General features: G+C 41.9%; 1 protein-coding gene across 1 annotated transcript; it reads left to right on the forward strand.

The window, feature by feature from the left end:
* Nucleotides 1-14,470: 14,470 nt before the first annotated feature.
* On the forward strand, nucleotides 14,471-16,461 carry klf17 (Kruppel like factor 17; the record flags this gene model as incomplete). Its single annotated transcript, XM_083888941.1, has 3 exons — nucleotides 14,471-14,551; nucleotides 14,670-15,786; nucleotides 15,901-16,461. 3 exons carry the CDS (start codon nucleotides 14,471-14,473, stop codon nucleotides 16,074-16,076), a joined length of 1,374 nt encoding a protein of 457 aa, XP_083745067.1. The 3' UTR covers nucleotides 16,077-16,461.
* Between the last annotated feature and the right edge of the window lie 204 nt (nucleotides 16,462-16,665).

Raw genomic sequence — 16,665 nt, forward strand, 5'->3', positions numbered from 1 at the left:
GCCTGTAACCTGTAAAAATGAAAATAAATAAAACAATCATTAGCCAAAATGACAAATTAAGGCTTCAATTATAGCCTTTCTGAGAAGAAAAAGGTCATATGTCCTAAGATGAGTTGACAAAGTAAATCTCCCTTTCATTATCAGTGGAGCAGCGACATGGAGATAAAAGTCTTAGTCGTCCACTTCCTTGAGAGAGTGCAGGCCAAAGCTAAACTGAAAGTGTAAAAGCACTGAGCACAAACAAAAGATCTGTGCTGTTTCAAATGTTTTTTTTTTCAAAACCAGTTTCTCCAAGGCCATCATTCATAACGTCAGTGTAGTTTAGATATAGATGTGTGGCCACCAGGCATTAAACAAAGTGATAAATCAGTCTTGTGAATGACTTTGTGGAACCAGACTGTTGCAGATGCTAATCTCCTACCTACTAAATTAGAATGTGGTGTCTCTGCCATCTTGTAGATGTGTTTTTTTTTTTAGATATCATGTAAAAAATCTAATTTGCCACCACACATTAAGCCTGTTCAATGATTCTCACAACCATTTTCCTATAGGTTACATGTTTTCCAATATGAATGAATATAAACAGACCATATGATTTGAGTATAATTAATTGAACATAATTCCTGTGCAACATGTATAGAAGTAAAAATAAAAAAAAAGATCCGAAACATAAATTCAGACATCGCCTTTTTTTTCGCTATTTTTGCATTACTCTCCTCGACTGCCCAGAAAAGCCAAGTCGTTTGGTGTGACTCTATACATTGTTAATGAGGTAAACGACTATTCTAGCTGCAAACGTCTGGTTTTTAATGGAATATGTACATAGGTGTATAGAGGCCCATTTCCAGTGTTCTAATGGTACATTGTGTTTGCTAATCGTGTTAGAAGGCTATTGGATGATTAGAAAACCCTTCAAAAAAACCCTTGTGCAATGATGTTAGCACAGCTGAAAACTGTTTTGCTGGTTCTTTGACGAAAGGGCAAAATTATTATTTCTAATCTTGTCAATGTCTTGACTATATTTTCTATTAATTTTGCAACTCTTTTGATGAATAAAAGTGTAAAAGACTTTAATGGAAAACACCCCAAAGAAATTATATAGGTGACCCCAAACGTTTGAGTTTGGTAGTGTATTTGTTCATATAACGCACACACACACACAGAGACGCACACACACGTGCAATGCCACCTGTGTTCATGATTCTCTGTGGGTGTGTTTGAATATGTCCAGAGGGATTCTTGCAGGTGAGAATCCAACACTGGCTCTCGCTCTCTTTGAAGGAGGCCCTGTGGCTGTTCGGGGGACTAAATCTCATAATGGCTTGAATAACAGCCACATTTTCGTGACAATGATTTCAAAGGCCTGGCAGGTTTAAATGCACTGTGGTTGTACACGCTGACGGAACAACACCGACTCTGGAGAATAGATTATGAAACTTCTTACATTGGAAATAGGAACGTAAATTCACTGACAGTTTAGCACAAAGGGTTAATCGGAGCTGTGTAAACTCACTTGGCGGTGGCTTGAACGTAACAGGCGTTTGTTTATGTTTTAAAAGACACACAATTCTTTACAGTTTTAACTTGTTAAACGTGAACACTTTCTCAATTTCTATCCTCGGTTCCCATCTTTGGTTTGTTGACAAAACAAGACATTGTGGACGTCTTCATTTTCAACTAATTGATTCATTGACGAAATAATTAGCAGATTAATCTGTGATGAAAGCACGGATTGTTTTGGCGACGTACTGCGCACGCAGGTAGAGGAATTTGAATTCTGTGCCGAAATTCGATTGTCGTTCATGCACGCACTCGCGTTGTGATCTGATGCCAGCGACTGAACCCTGTTAAAGCCCATCGTTAGTTAGTTAGTTAAGGCCATGTCTGAACCTGTTCACGCTCCTGGAGTTACTGAGGAATGTCTTTTTATATAAAACCAACCAACATGTTCTAGCGCTCTTATCACTGGCCACTCCAGTGATAAGTGTTGGTGGTGATTCTGAATATCCACTGATATCAAATCATTTCTTTTTCAAGCCATAACTTACATTCCCAGGAAAAGTTCTTCCAAATCCTTGGCTTGAATCCATTTTATTTATAACTTCCTGAAATTTGAAGTTTCCCCCTTTCTCCTGATTCCCAAACACACGCTTCACCCCTCCTCCACTAACATCGGAGGCTCCCAGCCTGGCCCCACTCACTCACTCATCCAGCTCTGCTGCCCTTTGTCTTGGCTGAGGAAGGGTGGGGGGTTTGGTTGAGCCTGCTCAGGTGAAAGCAGACCTCTTGTCTGGGGACACAAAACCTGTCTCTCTTTGCGTGTCTGCGGTGCCACAAGGTCAAAAGGACACGGTGTGTTCAGAGACACAAACGCACACGGTGCCCTCTTCACTCATCCTCCAGCCCCCCGACAATCCCCCAACCGCTACCTGGGAAAGGTAATTATTTGCTCTCGCGTCTGTCTTCTGGTCTCTCTGTGCTCTCAGCTGCCAGGTATGAGAAGAAACAGACGAGTTACCGCCACGTTGGCCACATTTATATAGACTGCCGTTCAAAAGGTTGGGCTCACTTAGAAATGTCCTTATTTTTTAAGGAAAACCACTTTTTTCCAATGAATAAAACATTAAATGAATCAGAAATACACTCTATACATTGTTAATGCGGTAAACGACTATTCTAGCTGCAAACGTCTGGTTTTTAATGGAATATGTACATAGGTGTATAGAGGCCTATTTCCAGTGTTCTAATGGTACATTGTGTTTGCTAATCACGTTAGAAGGCTATTGGATGATTAGAAAACCCCTAAAAAAACAAAAAGTAAAGGTATTATTTTGAATAAAAATCATAATTTCTAACCTTGTCCATGTCTTGACTATATTTTCTATTAATTTTGCAACTCCGTTGATGAATAAAAGTGCAACTTTTAATGGAAAACACAAACAACTTGTATAGGTGACCCCAAGCTTTTGAACGGTAGCAAACCATTTTTTTTTTCTAAATGTTTATGATTGAACATTATGTGAGTTTGAAACCTGCTACCCTTCCACGTATTGTCCATCAACACGCCCATGTTTCGGCAGGATGCACATGTTCGCACAGCGTAAGCTGTAGAAGGGAAACATGGTGTATGTAAAATGTTCTGCCATGTAAACTCCAGGGCAGAAATAATCCCATTTAGCTTTAGAATGCCACGACATGCCATTTAAAATGCTGAAAAAACATTCTAATCGAGTCATTAAAATATGAACAACACGTGCTTTTACTGATACCAATTCAGTTACGGCTCACAATCTGCACTTAGCGTCTTTGAGAAGAAAACTCACCTCAACATTAAGTGTTAAGTGTTTGTCGTCTCCAACCTGGACACCGCTAGGCCGCCATGTGTCTGTATGACAATGCCTGAGGTCGATAGTGAAACCACTTGTAATATTAACATAATAATAATGGAGAACACGTGTCAGCTAATGCTTGTATTATCTGTTAGTTTCATTTTGAAGGGAAGAGCAGCAGAGTGCACATCTATTATGACCTTTTTCTGAATCACTGTATGTCAATTAACTTTTTTAAGAGACCTCTCAATATATAAAAAACCCTAAACAAACCAAAAATGTACGAAATATACTGCTTGCAACACACTAGAAGTGAAATATCTGAAACCTATGTTTTCAAACACACTGGAAGAATATCAGTGTTTAAGTGGTGAAGGTTATCACGGGGGCTGAGAAACAGCCATTCACACTCACATCTATGGTCAGTGTTGGTGATATCCACACTACTTTTATCAGCAAAAAACAACCAAATAAAAACACATTCTGCTGCGCAAACACAAGCACTACCTCAAACCATGAAATCGCTGCTGGTTTGGATTAGTTTGAAAACTCACGGGCAGTGTTTTAGTCTGGAAAGTTTAATCGAGCTATGGCTGTAGCCCGACTACGACAAGCCATCGGACAACTTGCCAACTGTGTGACTCCGCGTCTGTAGGTGGTGCTGTATCTCTCTGTGAGCTAAGTGCGTGTTGAATCTCTGACCTTTACATCACAGAAATACAAACAGCGAATGATGAGATGTTCCGTGAGATGGATCGTGCTGTTCTTCTGTATGTTCGTACCTGCGGTTCATGTTGACCGACGTTGTCGCTTGTGGTTTCGGTGTTCGAACAGAGATGGCGCCACTGTATGATTTTCTGTCAACGTCGTATCCTTCAACTTTCTGGTCTAAGGCCGGGGAGGAAATGTTGTGCATGGACAGAAGGTTATACATGAAGGACTAATCCGACTATGCATCGCATTATCCACTCATGTTAGTCCGACTAAGACTAGCTTGAACTAACATGTCATTAAGAAAACCAAATTATTGTTAAACAAACTGACTTTTACCCATGTCCTCTTCCTGAGCTTCAGCTGCAACTCGTCTGTCAGCTATGAATGAAAAGGCTTACTTTTATTTTTGGTTTCATCTTGATGTCATCGAGCTGGATGCAGAGCATTATTATCTGAAAATTGGAAATGTGAGTTTCCTGTTAACTCCATTCTTTGAACTGTAGGAAGGGGTTTGAATCCCCAGAGAGAATTGCTGTTAGTTTACAGCCAGGTTTCATCATCTGGGGACCCTGAATGTGTTGCACTAGCACACCGACAACTATTGCTAGGATTTCTGCAAAAAAAAAAAAAAAAAAGTACAATAACAAGCTGCAATAACCACCTACTTTCTGCTGATTTCAGTGACAAAACTCTTTGCTAACAGATTTATGAGCTGCTTGGGTGGCCCCCGTAGGGAAATGAACTCCTAACCTGAGATACCGTATTGACAGAGTGCAAAGCGTGTTATTCACAATACATCACCTCTTGGCCTTTCACTCACCCACGTTGTGCAGCAGCTTTCTTTAACTTCTCCCCAGCCCATGACGGAAAAGCAAAGAGACGAGATGTTTCCGAAGCCACTACGTCACTTGGCATCCATCAGAGATTCTGAATTGAATTTGTCTTAATTGTTATGCTTGCGAGTTTCTTTTAGTTGAACAGCGTGAGTCATTGGTATCATAAATTCACAGGCCCGACCTGTTCTTTTGGTGAATTATGTCCTCGAACAACATGTACCGAGATGTTTCGTCTCACTGTGACACTAATTTTCTCGCACTTTGTTCCGAGGGTGAAACCGGTGCCAAAGTGGTTTTACAGCGAGAAGGGCATGTGAAACATGACGCACACGCACGCAGAAATGAACACCGCTGCGTGTTGAATAATAACCAGAAATGTCAAGCATTGTATGTTTTCCTTATGCTTCTCACAAAAGCACAACAATGCATGCGATTTTGTCCCTTTGTTGCGCGACTCTCCGGAGTATCGTCACTGGTAAGGACGAGAACACAGCTCAGCCACTGAAAGACGAGCTAAGTGGAGCAGCCAAGATGGATGAAGGGCTATCGCTTATTGCCCAAGAGCATGAGGATTGCTGCTCCTGACGTTAAGCTGCGGCAGGCAACCCAAAACCATCTCCCTGTGTTAGCACACAGTGTCTCTCCCGTTACCTTTTTAATGACACATCCATTGTCGAGACGTTCTCTATAAACAGGACTCCACTTGTAATGATATAAGCGGATTATTTTGCCACAAAATTAGAAGAGGAACACTGGCGTCGGGTCACAGAGTTTGCGGTTAGAATCTAGGACTGTGACCTTTTGAAGTTGAGGTGAAATGGAAATCTCTTTATCTGAGGAACAAACAATTAACAATTATTTTTCTGCAGTAAGGCTGTTCGACTGATGATGAACTGAGTTTCACCTGGTGTCGGTCAGACTCGCGCTCACCCACAGTCTCTTATGATATTATGTTTTTTGTGACTCTAATATGCTGGAAAATGACAACTTAAAGGAGACATTATCCTAAATTAACTTTTTAATCATTGTAATACTTATATTTGGGACTCTGGAGGCCGTATGAGTAGAAAAAAGATAACTTAGTCATGTTTTTGTGGTCAGCCTCAGTCTAAGTACAGGAGATAAAACACGCAATGTTGACCTTCGTACTCATTGCTACGTCACAAGGAGACATTCAGAGAATTGTTAGGGCTCCGCTTTGTCCCTAAAAAGAAGAGCGAAAGTCGGCGAAGTGTTCTATTCCTGGCTGCACAGTGCAACACAGAGTTCTACACAAACTTCCAGCCTCAGAGGATTTACTTGTCCAGTGGATACATTTTATATATGACGACAATGTGCCGACGAGCAATGATGATGGCTTTTCCAAATGATAACTGCCGTTAGCTGCCGGAGCCTCAAGGCCACATTATACTTCTCCGACTGCGTATGCGTTATCCGTCTGCGTCACCACGGAGACGCCTCGAGCATTTATACTTCTGCGTCGTGGTGACGGACACTCGCTGCAATTTCCCGCCCGATCAGTAGGGGTCGCTGCGCAAGGTTGTTGTGCTTCTGGCTACAGTGAGCAATGGCGTCCGAGAAAGAAAGAGAGAGAAAGACTGTTGTTGTTGAAAAAGTGGCCGTTTCTCACTTTTCTGTGTCACGGAACGCAGTTTTAAGATAATTTGAGGCGAGAAATTGGCCATTTAGAGTCTAAACATGTGCTGTGTGTGTTAAGATATGACGTATTTATAGTTCGGCAGCGGCGTAATCGGCGGGGATCAGCTCCGCCTCTGTCAGGACGCCCGGAGCGCACTGAGAGCCGGCACAGAGCAGCTTAGCTCGGCCTGTCCTGAGGACCAATCGCAGCTCTTGCCGTCTCCGTAGTCCCTTGACGGAGTGACGGACACTTAAAAAATATTCCGTGCACCCGGAGACGACGCAGAGGCTCTTCGACAGGTTCTGCGTCGACGCAGAGGACTCTGCGTAGCTACGCAGAGCACTTTACGCAGGAGTATAAATTGGGCTTCAGTGACGCTGACGTAGTTTCCTGTGTCTCATTTGCATCTAAAGAGACAGACACTCAAAAGCGAGCGTTCTGAACAGGGCTGTTTTGGCAGAGTGATTGAACTGCTGTGGTGCTTCATCCTTAAGGTATTTTGACCAAAGCATGTCACAGACATGTTCATTAGGACACCAGGAAACTAGGGTCACTTGGTGAAACGGGGTATAATATGTCTTCTTTAATCCAGAGTGTCACTAAAGTATCATATGAGTGAGGAGAGATCAAATTTCAGATCAACCTTAAAGATAGACGTAGGACAACACATTTAAGGATTTTTTTTTTTTTTTAAATTGTACTTGAAAATAGTTTTACTGTCATATTTGATTTCAAAGCAGCTGAGCAAATACTGTGCTGGGCAGACATTTCACATATCATTGTAAAGTTGATGTTCCTGAAATACTTGGTTGAGACAGGTTCTTGTAACAATAAGAAAAGAATGGTTTCACTTACTGATGGTGTGATGCTAATTGTTGTTATTTGACACCGTTCCCTATACATCAAAGCTATGTGGCATTTGTATATTTTTAAGGTTCCAAAATTTGGAACGATCATATACCTAGGTTTAACACCCACAAGAGAATGAAACTCACGAACACATCGCTGCAACAACAAACAAAAAAACACAAAGAAAAGACCAACCAAGGCCCAGAGCATCAACAGACAAAGGAGACGAGAAGAGGGAAGCTGGGCGAACAACTCGGTTAAATGAGACGTTGAGACCAGACCTCGTCAGTCCTCAGGACACTCTGAGATGACACTGAAATCGACATTCAGATCTGATCTGTCTGCTATAAGGTTATAAGAAAAGTGTAGAGAGTGTTCTTTAACAGCATCTAAGAGCCACCGTAAAAAAAACAACCTCATTAAATAACTTAACCGCAAACCTGGCGTTTATTTAAAGGCGCCTTATGTAAGAATGTGGCCAAAAACGGTCACTACACTCAAATTCAAAATACCAAGGTCTATTAGGTTTCTCTGCCATTGTAGCTCAAACATAACTGGCGGAGAATGGAGACTCTACTGACTGCAATGATTAGTAGATGGCAGTAGGTGGCGCCACATGCCAAAACATGATTTGCAGTTTGCAAAATATTATTTTGAATGCAAATATTTTGGCTGTACTGTTGTTGTTGGTGAGTTCAGTATGTTATATGAACATTATTCTTGAGTCTCTGTGAGTCTCTGTGACATATGAGGAGGATTTTATGACCAGTTGCTTTAGATTTATTACATAATGCACCTTTAAAGAAAAATTTGCGTATGTTTAGAATAATTTCACATCGCCCGAATCTTGTTTCATGGCAGTTGATCACAAATGAGATTCACACACACAAAGTCGGCTGAAAAAATATTCTTGACGCAACGCAGCGAAGGCTAGCCCGAGTCGTGCTAGAACTGTATCGTGGGAAAATCGCCGCTACATTGATTATATCTTTCCCATAGTCACAACACTGTATGTTCTCCGGGTTTCATAAAGGTCTGTTAGGGACATGAGTGACATGAGTGCACTGCCAAGGGAAACACACACACACAAAGAGGTCCCAACTGGTGGAACAGGTAAATGGCCCTTCAGGTAGAGAGTCACAGTAATAGGCAGCCTCTTCCTGCTGCTGCTGCTGCTGCTGCTACAGGCTAATATATGGAAATAAAAGAGCTGAAACCGAGACAGAAAGAAGTGAGACCGGTTCTTTCGTGCACTGCGTACGGGGGTTGAGGGCTGCTGCTAGATCATTGGTTTTAGCTCCTCTAACTCAGACCCTGTGCTCTTCCGTCCAAGCACTCTCTGACGGTGAGGTACTGTGAGAGCTACAGCTCCAGTCAATCAAATCTGATGAATCAGAGGTCAGATTTAACAGGTTCAAGTTCATAATACAGGAGTCACTGACGCCTGGTAAACCGAACGCCGCCTCTCTGTCCGGGGGGTCGTCATTACCGTTCCCTCTCCTAATCACCCCCGGATCCTGATCTAACACACACACAGATACGTTAATCAGCCAACATACTGATAAGTACGCGTCAACCTGATCTCATTAGTCTAACAGCTAGCTGCTAATGGCTTTATTCGTGCTGAATGCAACTTAAACCATTTAACCACCGTGAGCTTTGCCTGCTGGAGAAAAGTTAAACCATTTAAGGACCGTTGATAACGAAACGTTTTGCAGACTTGTTTGACATGATGAGATAATGTTAAATCTGGCATATGACTTAGTTTAGTGCAATGTCCTTAATAGTTTCATAATCGCAGTATATATGGCTTTCTAAATGAATAAATACAAAATATTGGTCCAGTGGAAACCAAAGTAGCTTTGGAGAGTGGCAGTATGTATGTGAAAGGATTCTCCTGCCAGACTCCGAATATAAATTTTATGTAAAGTTGGTGTGAGAACGCAGCAGGAGAAACTCGAGCATCCACAGCGAGTTGTCTCAGGCTCTGCCCCCTTGCCTGGATCCTCCACAGATTCTCACAAAGACAATCGATGTGTTTGCGCAAATGTTAAAAGTCCGATTTTAGTCTGACTAAGACAATAATTCAGTTTTCTTAATGTTATGTAAACACTTTAGCCTGACTAAAATAGAGCTAGTCTTAATCAGACTCACGTATTTGGATAATGCAGTTCATAGTCCTACTACTCCTGCATGTATACGCTTAGTAAGACTGGAGTCAGTGTTCTTTGCATGCGCCAAAGTTTCCTCCACATGTATACTCGGACTCGGTACGTTGTCCGATTGCCTGTCTTAGTCGGACTATGGCCTTAGCTCGATTTAAACTGTGCGTGTAAGCGTACCGAATGTCCCTTTTCTGTTTGTTATACACCACCGTTCAAAAGTTTGTGCTCACTTAAAAATTTCCTTATTTTTGAAGGAAATCACTGTTTTTCAATGAATATATCATTAAATGAATCAGAAATACAATCTATACATTGTTAATGTGGTAAACGACTATTCTAGCTGCAAACAATTGGCTATTGGATGATTAGAAAACATTATTATTTGTAATAAAAATCATTATTTCTAATCTTGTCACCGTCTTGGCTATATTTTCTATTCATTGTGCAACTCTTTTGATGAATAAAAGTGTGACTTTTTATGGGAAACACAACCCAAATTGCATGGGTGACCCCAAACTTTTGAACGGTAGTGTGTGAGAACAGCAAAGTGGAGAACATGTCTCGAACAAATCCTCCAGACTTCAAAGTCCATGTCCTCTGCAGTCGGTTCTAATAACTCAAACTATATAACCACGTATCAGCGTGTATCTAATCCTGTCCAATCTGGTCGGCCACATTCTTCCACTCTTTCTGTCAGACTGTTTGACCTAACAGGCGTCAAACCTCCAGCCTCAGGAAGAGCAGAATTACTGATTTTTCTTTCCCATGATTCCTTTTCATCGCTGTGCGTCTTATTTCCTCTCCTCCCCGTCTCCTTTGATATCTTTTTTAGAAGGTAGCTAGTCCGTCGCCGTGCTGCCGTTGTACTTTCTTTTTCCCCCCCTCTAATCACTTTGTTGCTTTTTCATGCCATGCACGGTGGCATATTTATCCAAGATAACAGCTGGGTTTCCCCTTACTTTGTGGGTGATGAGGATAATTGCTGTTGGTGTGTGTGTGTGTGTGGCCATCCGCTCTGTTCCTAGCACAGCTCCTAATTGGACAGGAACGCAAAAACAGTGCGTGTATGCGTACGTACGACTGTGAGAGACAGACTGTGATTAAGCGTGCTCACATACTTCCATTAGTCAAATGAAGTCGCATTATGCAGAGTTCCCGTCTCTGGGTTATGATACGATATGCGCGACTCTTGTGAAACCTGCTGTAATCTCACAGGATTTGTGTTTCCATCATGTCTGAGGAAAGGATCAAACACATGGATAGATAATGATGCGCTACTGCAAATCCAAAATTCAACTTTCAATGCAAGACGTCGCTATAAATCAGACATTTTGGCAACAGTTTTCAATGAACCATCGAGATAATGGAAGAATGCTACAGAAGAAAAAAGTAGTAGGCATATTCCAAGAAAAAAAAAAGGGGGGGGGGGGGGTTTAAAAACAAACTCTTGAGCAAGATAACAGCATTTGAGTGTTTACTTAGGAAATAATTGAGTGTATGCAGGGTGAGATGCCGTGCTCTTCTGTCTGCCTGCTCTGACTGTAATCTGAAGTAATTGTGTTTAGAAAACACTTGAGCCGGGAGACTTCCTCCCTTTCAGAAAAGCGAGTGACAAAGGGAGAAATTCGAGTCCAGGGTGACTCTGTACCTTTATCTGTCTCTGTCCTCTCAGCCGGTTGCTTTTTACATGTTTATTTTTACATGTTTCTGATGGAACGAGATAATTGAGGATGGTGATGCTCATGCATGGAAGCACGCGGCATGTTTTCAATGCATTTATATAAAAATGATATACGTGTGTATAAGTATTGTTTGCATATCAAAGACCTCGCATTAGCGTAATTCCAACGGTTTTTGTAAGCTGAGAAATTGCAAGTCAATTCAGCGACGTGTGGTTATTACGGTAATTTGCAGGAAGCTGGCAAATCAGCGTTTTTGTCACCAGAGAGGGGAGAGTTTTTTGGCCAAAAACTCACAAATGTGACTTTAAGTATGTTTTATACTGTTCAAGTTTCAAATTTAACACGCAGAATCTGGTGTTCGTGCACAACTACAGTGTTTTTCTAAATACAACTTGTTGTTTTTCTTCATTTCAAATCGTTAATACGCTATTTCAACGTGCAGTAAAACCTTTTCGTGGCCCTTTTTATGGTTAAAATAAGGTCATACTTTGAGTAAGCAATAAATAGTAAGATATGTGGAGTATTCTGATCATGTCGTGACATTTAGTGAATGTAGACAATACGTGTTACTCGGATTATAATGTTTTCATAGGTCAAAATTCATAAATGTTAGTTTCAATCAAGTAATGTCGAGCCGTGTGTGTGTGTGTGTGTTGGAGCTGAAGGTGACCGCAGAGTGAAAGTAGAGGAAGCGTCTACTTTTCCTCAGGAAACAGAGTCCATTTCCATTTGGCACACAGACAGAAGCGGAATTGGTTTTGCGTAAGCACAGCGGGGTTTTAAAAATAACGGAGTATAAAAGGCAGAGAGCTGCAGGACGCTGCCACTCCACCACTACACCTGCAGCAGAGAGCGCTAACACACACACAGACATTCGTTTACAACTTATATGCGCTTTATTTTCTTTATAATCTAATCCAAAAGTCAAAGTATTGACTTTATTTAGGTTAGAATATGTAAAATATTTTGTAATTAGGTCAATGTCACAGGAAGCACACTTAAAAAATACGTAAAAGGACATTTTCACATGATTAATCAATTACTAAATGAATCAACTATTTTATAATTAACTATTTTGATAATTATTAAAAAGATTTCTGATTGTTTTAGCTTCTTAAATGTGAATATTTTCTTTTTCTTTGCTCCACATCACAAAGAAATCATTAAAACTGAATCATTTTGGTTTGTGGACAAAACAAGACATTGGAGAACATCGCCATTTCCAGGTTTGACAAAAAACTTTAATTTTTTTATTTTTAACATTTTACTTTTAACATTTTATGGACCGACCGATTAATCGAGGAAATAATCAACAGATTGATCGATGATGAAAATAATCGTAAGTTGCAGCTCTAGTTCCAACATGTTAGTCCTCGTAGAATTATGGCCTCACTCTTTTACACAGTCACTTATTTACATCCGTACATATATATATGTGTGTATATATATATATATGTGTGTATATATATATATATGTGTGTATACATATATATATGTGTGTGTGTATATATGTATATATATGTGTGTGTGTGTATATATGTATATATATGTGTGTGTGTGTATATGTATATATATGTGTGTGTGTATATGTATGTGTGTGTGTATATATATGTATATATATATGTATGTATATACATATATATATATATATATATATACACACACATATATATATTTATATATATATATATATATATACACATATATATATATATATACATATATACATATATATATATATATATATATATATACATATACATATACATCTATATGTATATGTATATATATATAAATATATATGTATGTATATGTTCAGACTGGTATAATATATATATGAGAATACATTTAATTACATGTACAAATGAAGAAACAATTTCAGATTAAACTTTAATATTATTTATTGTTTTTGACATGGGGTGGATATTTGGAGTGGACATACATTTGATTGTTGTTTAGTAGTATTTATTTTTGGGTGAAAATACAGATGAATAAATATATATAAGTCACTCTTTAACCTCTTTTAAGGAGTGAAAAGGGGGTCAAAGGTTTTTTGCTCCTGTTGTTTTCCTGTCAATCAGTTAAGATGTTGTGGTATTTTTGTTCTACCAGTGTGTGTGTGTGTGTGCACATGCTTAGTCGTTATTAAACCAACCGTGGTGCAATAAATAATTAAATAAATATATAACTGTGAAAGTAAACACGCAAATGACAGTTGTCCTTCTCCACAGTGGAGACCCGCGTCCACCTGAACCATTACCACCACAGCAGTGATGGCTGCAGGGCATGCAGTGCGGGGCTGCTGTTGTTGGTGGAGGAGGAACATGTATGGTTCCTTTTGTTGACATCCAGATTAACAGGTTGTTTCGATGGGCTCCGGGAATGAGCCTCCACTTCACACGTTTGTGTTTGCGTTCAACACTGGGATCAAGTCGAGACACATTATTGATGATGTGTAAATGTGTGTTTGAGGAGGCTGGAATGAAACTGTGGGAGACTTAGGAGCAAAAAATAAATAAAATAAGAGCATGTGATGGAAGAGACAAACTTGTGCCAGCCTTTTGTTGTTGTTGTTGTTGTTCTTTCGGAATATGTAAGAAAAGTCTGTGCGCAGGGTCGGTATCGCCCGCGTGCGTGCGTGTTTGCGTGTGTTGTGTGTGCGTGTTTGTGCGCCTCAGGACAAATACTGGGTCTCATGTGAGGGAAATCGTTTGAGTGCAGGAGAATTTCCACACGCCTGAAAAAACAGCGGTTGGGAATGTGTGTGTATCTATACACATCTATGTATAGATATATAGATGTGTATATATACATATACAAGTTGTTGGTGTGTATGTTTCAAAAGTTCCATCAGTTTCTTAAATGTCTAATAACTCTGTCATTTATATACAGCTTTAAAAACTTAAACAGCAAACCTGCTTCGGTCCATTAATTGTCATTTTACCTTTGTTTGCGCTGTCAGGTGACGTGTGTGTGTGTGGGGGGGGGGGGGGGGGGGGGCTGTTTGTGTGTGTGTTGTGGGGAGGGGGTGGAGTTAAAGCCACGCCCCCCCCACACTTTTGGGACACCGGACTTATAAGAAGCTCCGTCACCACTGTTGATACTGTACTTACATCCTGAATCCTGGAGCGCCTCCACAGCTGCTCCGCGTCACCACCGAGTCACAGCTCTATATGGACGTAAAGAACTGAGTGTGTTTTCACGCGCTCTGTACTTGTTGCGACTCGATTCCCGAAGCAATCAGGGCCGCTCAGCAATGGCTGTGGCTGAAGCTGCGATGCCCTCCGTGACGTCGTTCCCGAGTGTCCAAATCATGGAGGAGAAACGCTTTGACGACGTAAGTAGATGCGTAAACGTTAAAGGCGACGTTTGAGTGTGTGCTCGGGCCGTGTTGGTTCAGACCAGACTGGAATGCTCACTTCATGTTTTCCCCCCTCTCTCTCTCTCTCGTACAGCTATGCAAGGTGGATGAGTGTGCGCGCAACAGCGCAACAGGTGGCGCAGACAAGCCGCTGATTGAAGTGGAGTTCAGTATCGTGCAGTCTCCCGCTCTGCCTCCCAAAGACGACGACGAGCTGGGGAAGTTCTTGGACCTCGAGTTCATTTTATCCAACTCCATAGAGTCCGATGTTGTGAGCAACAGCAGCGGCAGCGGCGTGTCTCCTCCGCAGTGCGCGTATTCGCTGCCGGAGTCTCCGGAGAGCTGCGGTTCAGTCCCGGACTGCAGCGACTATCCCTCGCCTCACGTGGCCGCGCAGAGTTACCGCGCCACCGCGAGCTTCACGGTCTCCACGTCGGTGCGCAGCCTCATGGCGGAGCTGCTCACGCCTGACATGAGCTACCCGGGGGAGGCTTCCCCGGACAGCACAGGTACACCGAGGGACAGCCGGGAGTACACCGAGCTGCGATCGTTGAATCCCGTCACTATCCCGACTTCTCCCGCTCACCATCAAGTGGCCAACGCTCCTCCGCCAGTTGGATACAAAATCATTAAGGACGAGCCTGTAGATCAGTCTTGTATGATGGCGGCGGCTGTTGCTGCAGGTGGAGACTTTATGGGACAAGTGTTTGACAAGCAGCAGATAATCAACGTGCACCCTGCAGCTTTTGCGCACCACCACGCCGCTGTTCCCGGGTACGGCGCGCACCACCTGCACCAGCACGCTGTTCCTCAGGGACACATGGACTGTCATCTGACACAGATGAACTCGCACCATCAACACCACCACCACCATCATCACCAGAGCCAGTTCATGAGCGCGCCGTACCAGGCGCAGTTCACGCACCAGAGAGTGCCAGCGTTCCACGGACAGTACACCGTGCACAGGGAGCCGGTGCGCGTTCACCAGCAGCACCATCCAGCCTCCATGCAGGGAATGATGCTCACGCCGCCCTCGTCGCCGTCACTGCTGGAGTTTTACGCGCAAGACGACGCGGGCAGCGTCAAACAAAAGCGAGGCCGCAGGTCGTGGGCGAGAAAACGCACGGCGACGCACAGCTGCGAGTTCCCCGGCTGTGGGAAGACTTACACCAAGAGCTCCCACCTCAAAGCCCACATGCGGACACACACAGGTGAGCAGCGTAACTTGTCCTTTTTCAATAACAAACCATCATTTATAATTCATGAAAGTCTTTTAATTTCCAGACTGTCATCCTAATGAATCCCCCCTTCTTTTAATCCCTCAGGTGAAAAGCCCTACCACTGTAACTGGGAAGGCTGTGGCTGGAAGTTTGCGAGGTCAGATGAGCTGACCCGGCACTTCAGGAAACACACGGGACACAGGCCTTTCCAGTGTCACCTCTGTGAGCGCGCCTTCTCCCGCTCGGATCACCTGGCTCTGCACATGAAGAGGCACATGTAGTCCACACTGGACGTTGTTTTTGTACGCACTCCACTTTGTGTGGAGTCATGGTCAAAGTGTGTGAAAGTGCCTTTTGGAGCAACCTTAAACCAATGTACTCTTATAGGAACAAGTGCCTCCATGAAACAGGTGTTTTTGAACCCGTATGTGCATATATGAAATTTTTTTTTTTGGCTGTAAGTTATAGTAGTTTTGATTATTTAAGACTTTTCCACGCCCTGTCTTTTAAATAACTTATTTGATTATTAGTGAGAACTTACTGACTAAGACTCACTGTGGGCAGGTCCCACTGTACATAATGTGTAAAAAATATTTTTTCTAATGTTTACATGCATCTTTGATATTGCTTCAATGAGGTCAGGGTTTTTAAAAGTCTAATTGTATTATTCCACGTTTTTTGTTTTTATACACGGCGTATTTTTATAGAGACGCAGACGCTTTATACAATTCTCTAGTTTTGTGAAGGTGTTCTCGAGTAAAGACAAAAACATTCAGAACAACGACAATCTCAAGCATCCAATCAAACCATAACCTGACATTTATTTTTTTAATCAATGTTTTGGTGACTCAATACTTTTGTATTTTTGCC

The sequence above is a fragment of the Microchirus variegatus genome, assembly GCF_963457635.1.
Source record: "Microchirus variegatus genome assembly, chromosome: 5".
Classification (NCBI taxonomy): domain Eukaryota; kingdom Metazoa; phylum Chordata; class Actinopteri; order Pleuronectiformes; family Soleidae; genus Microchirus; species Microchirus variegatus.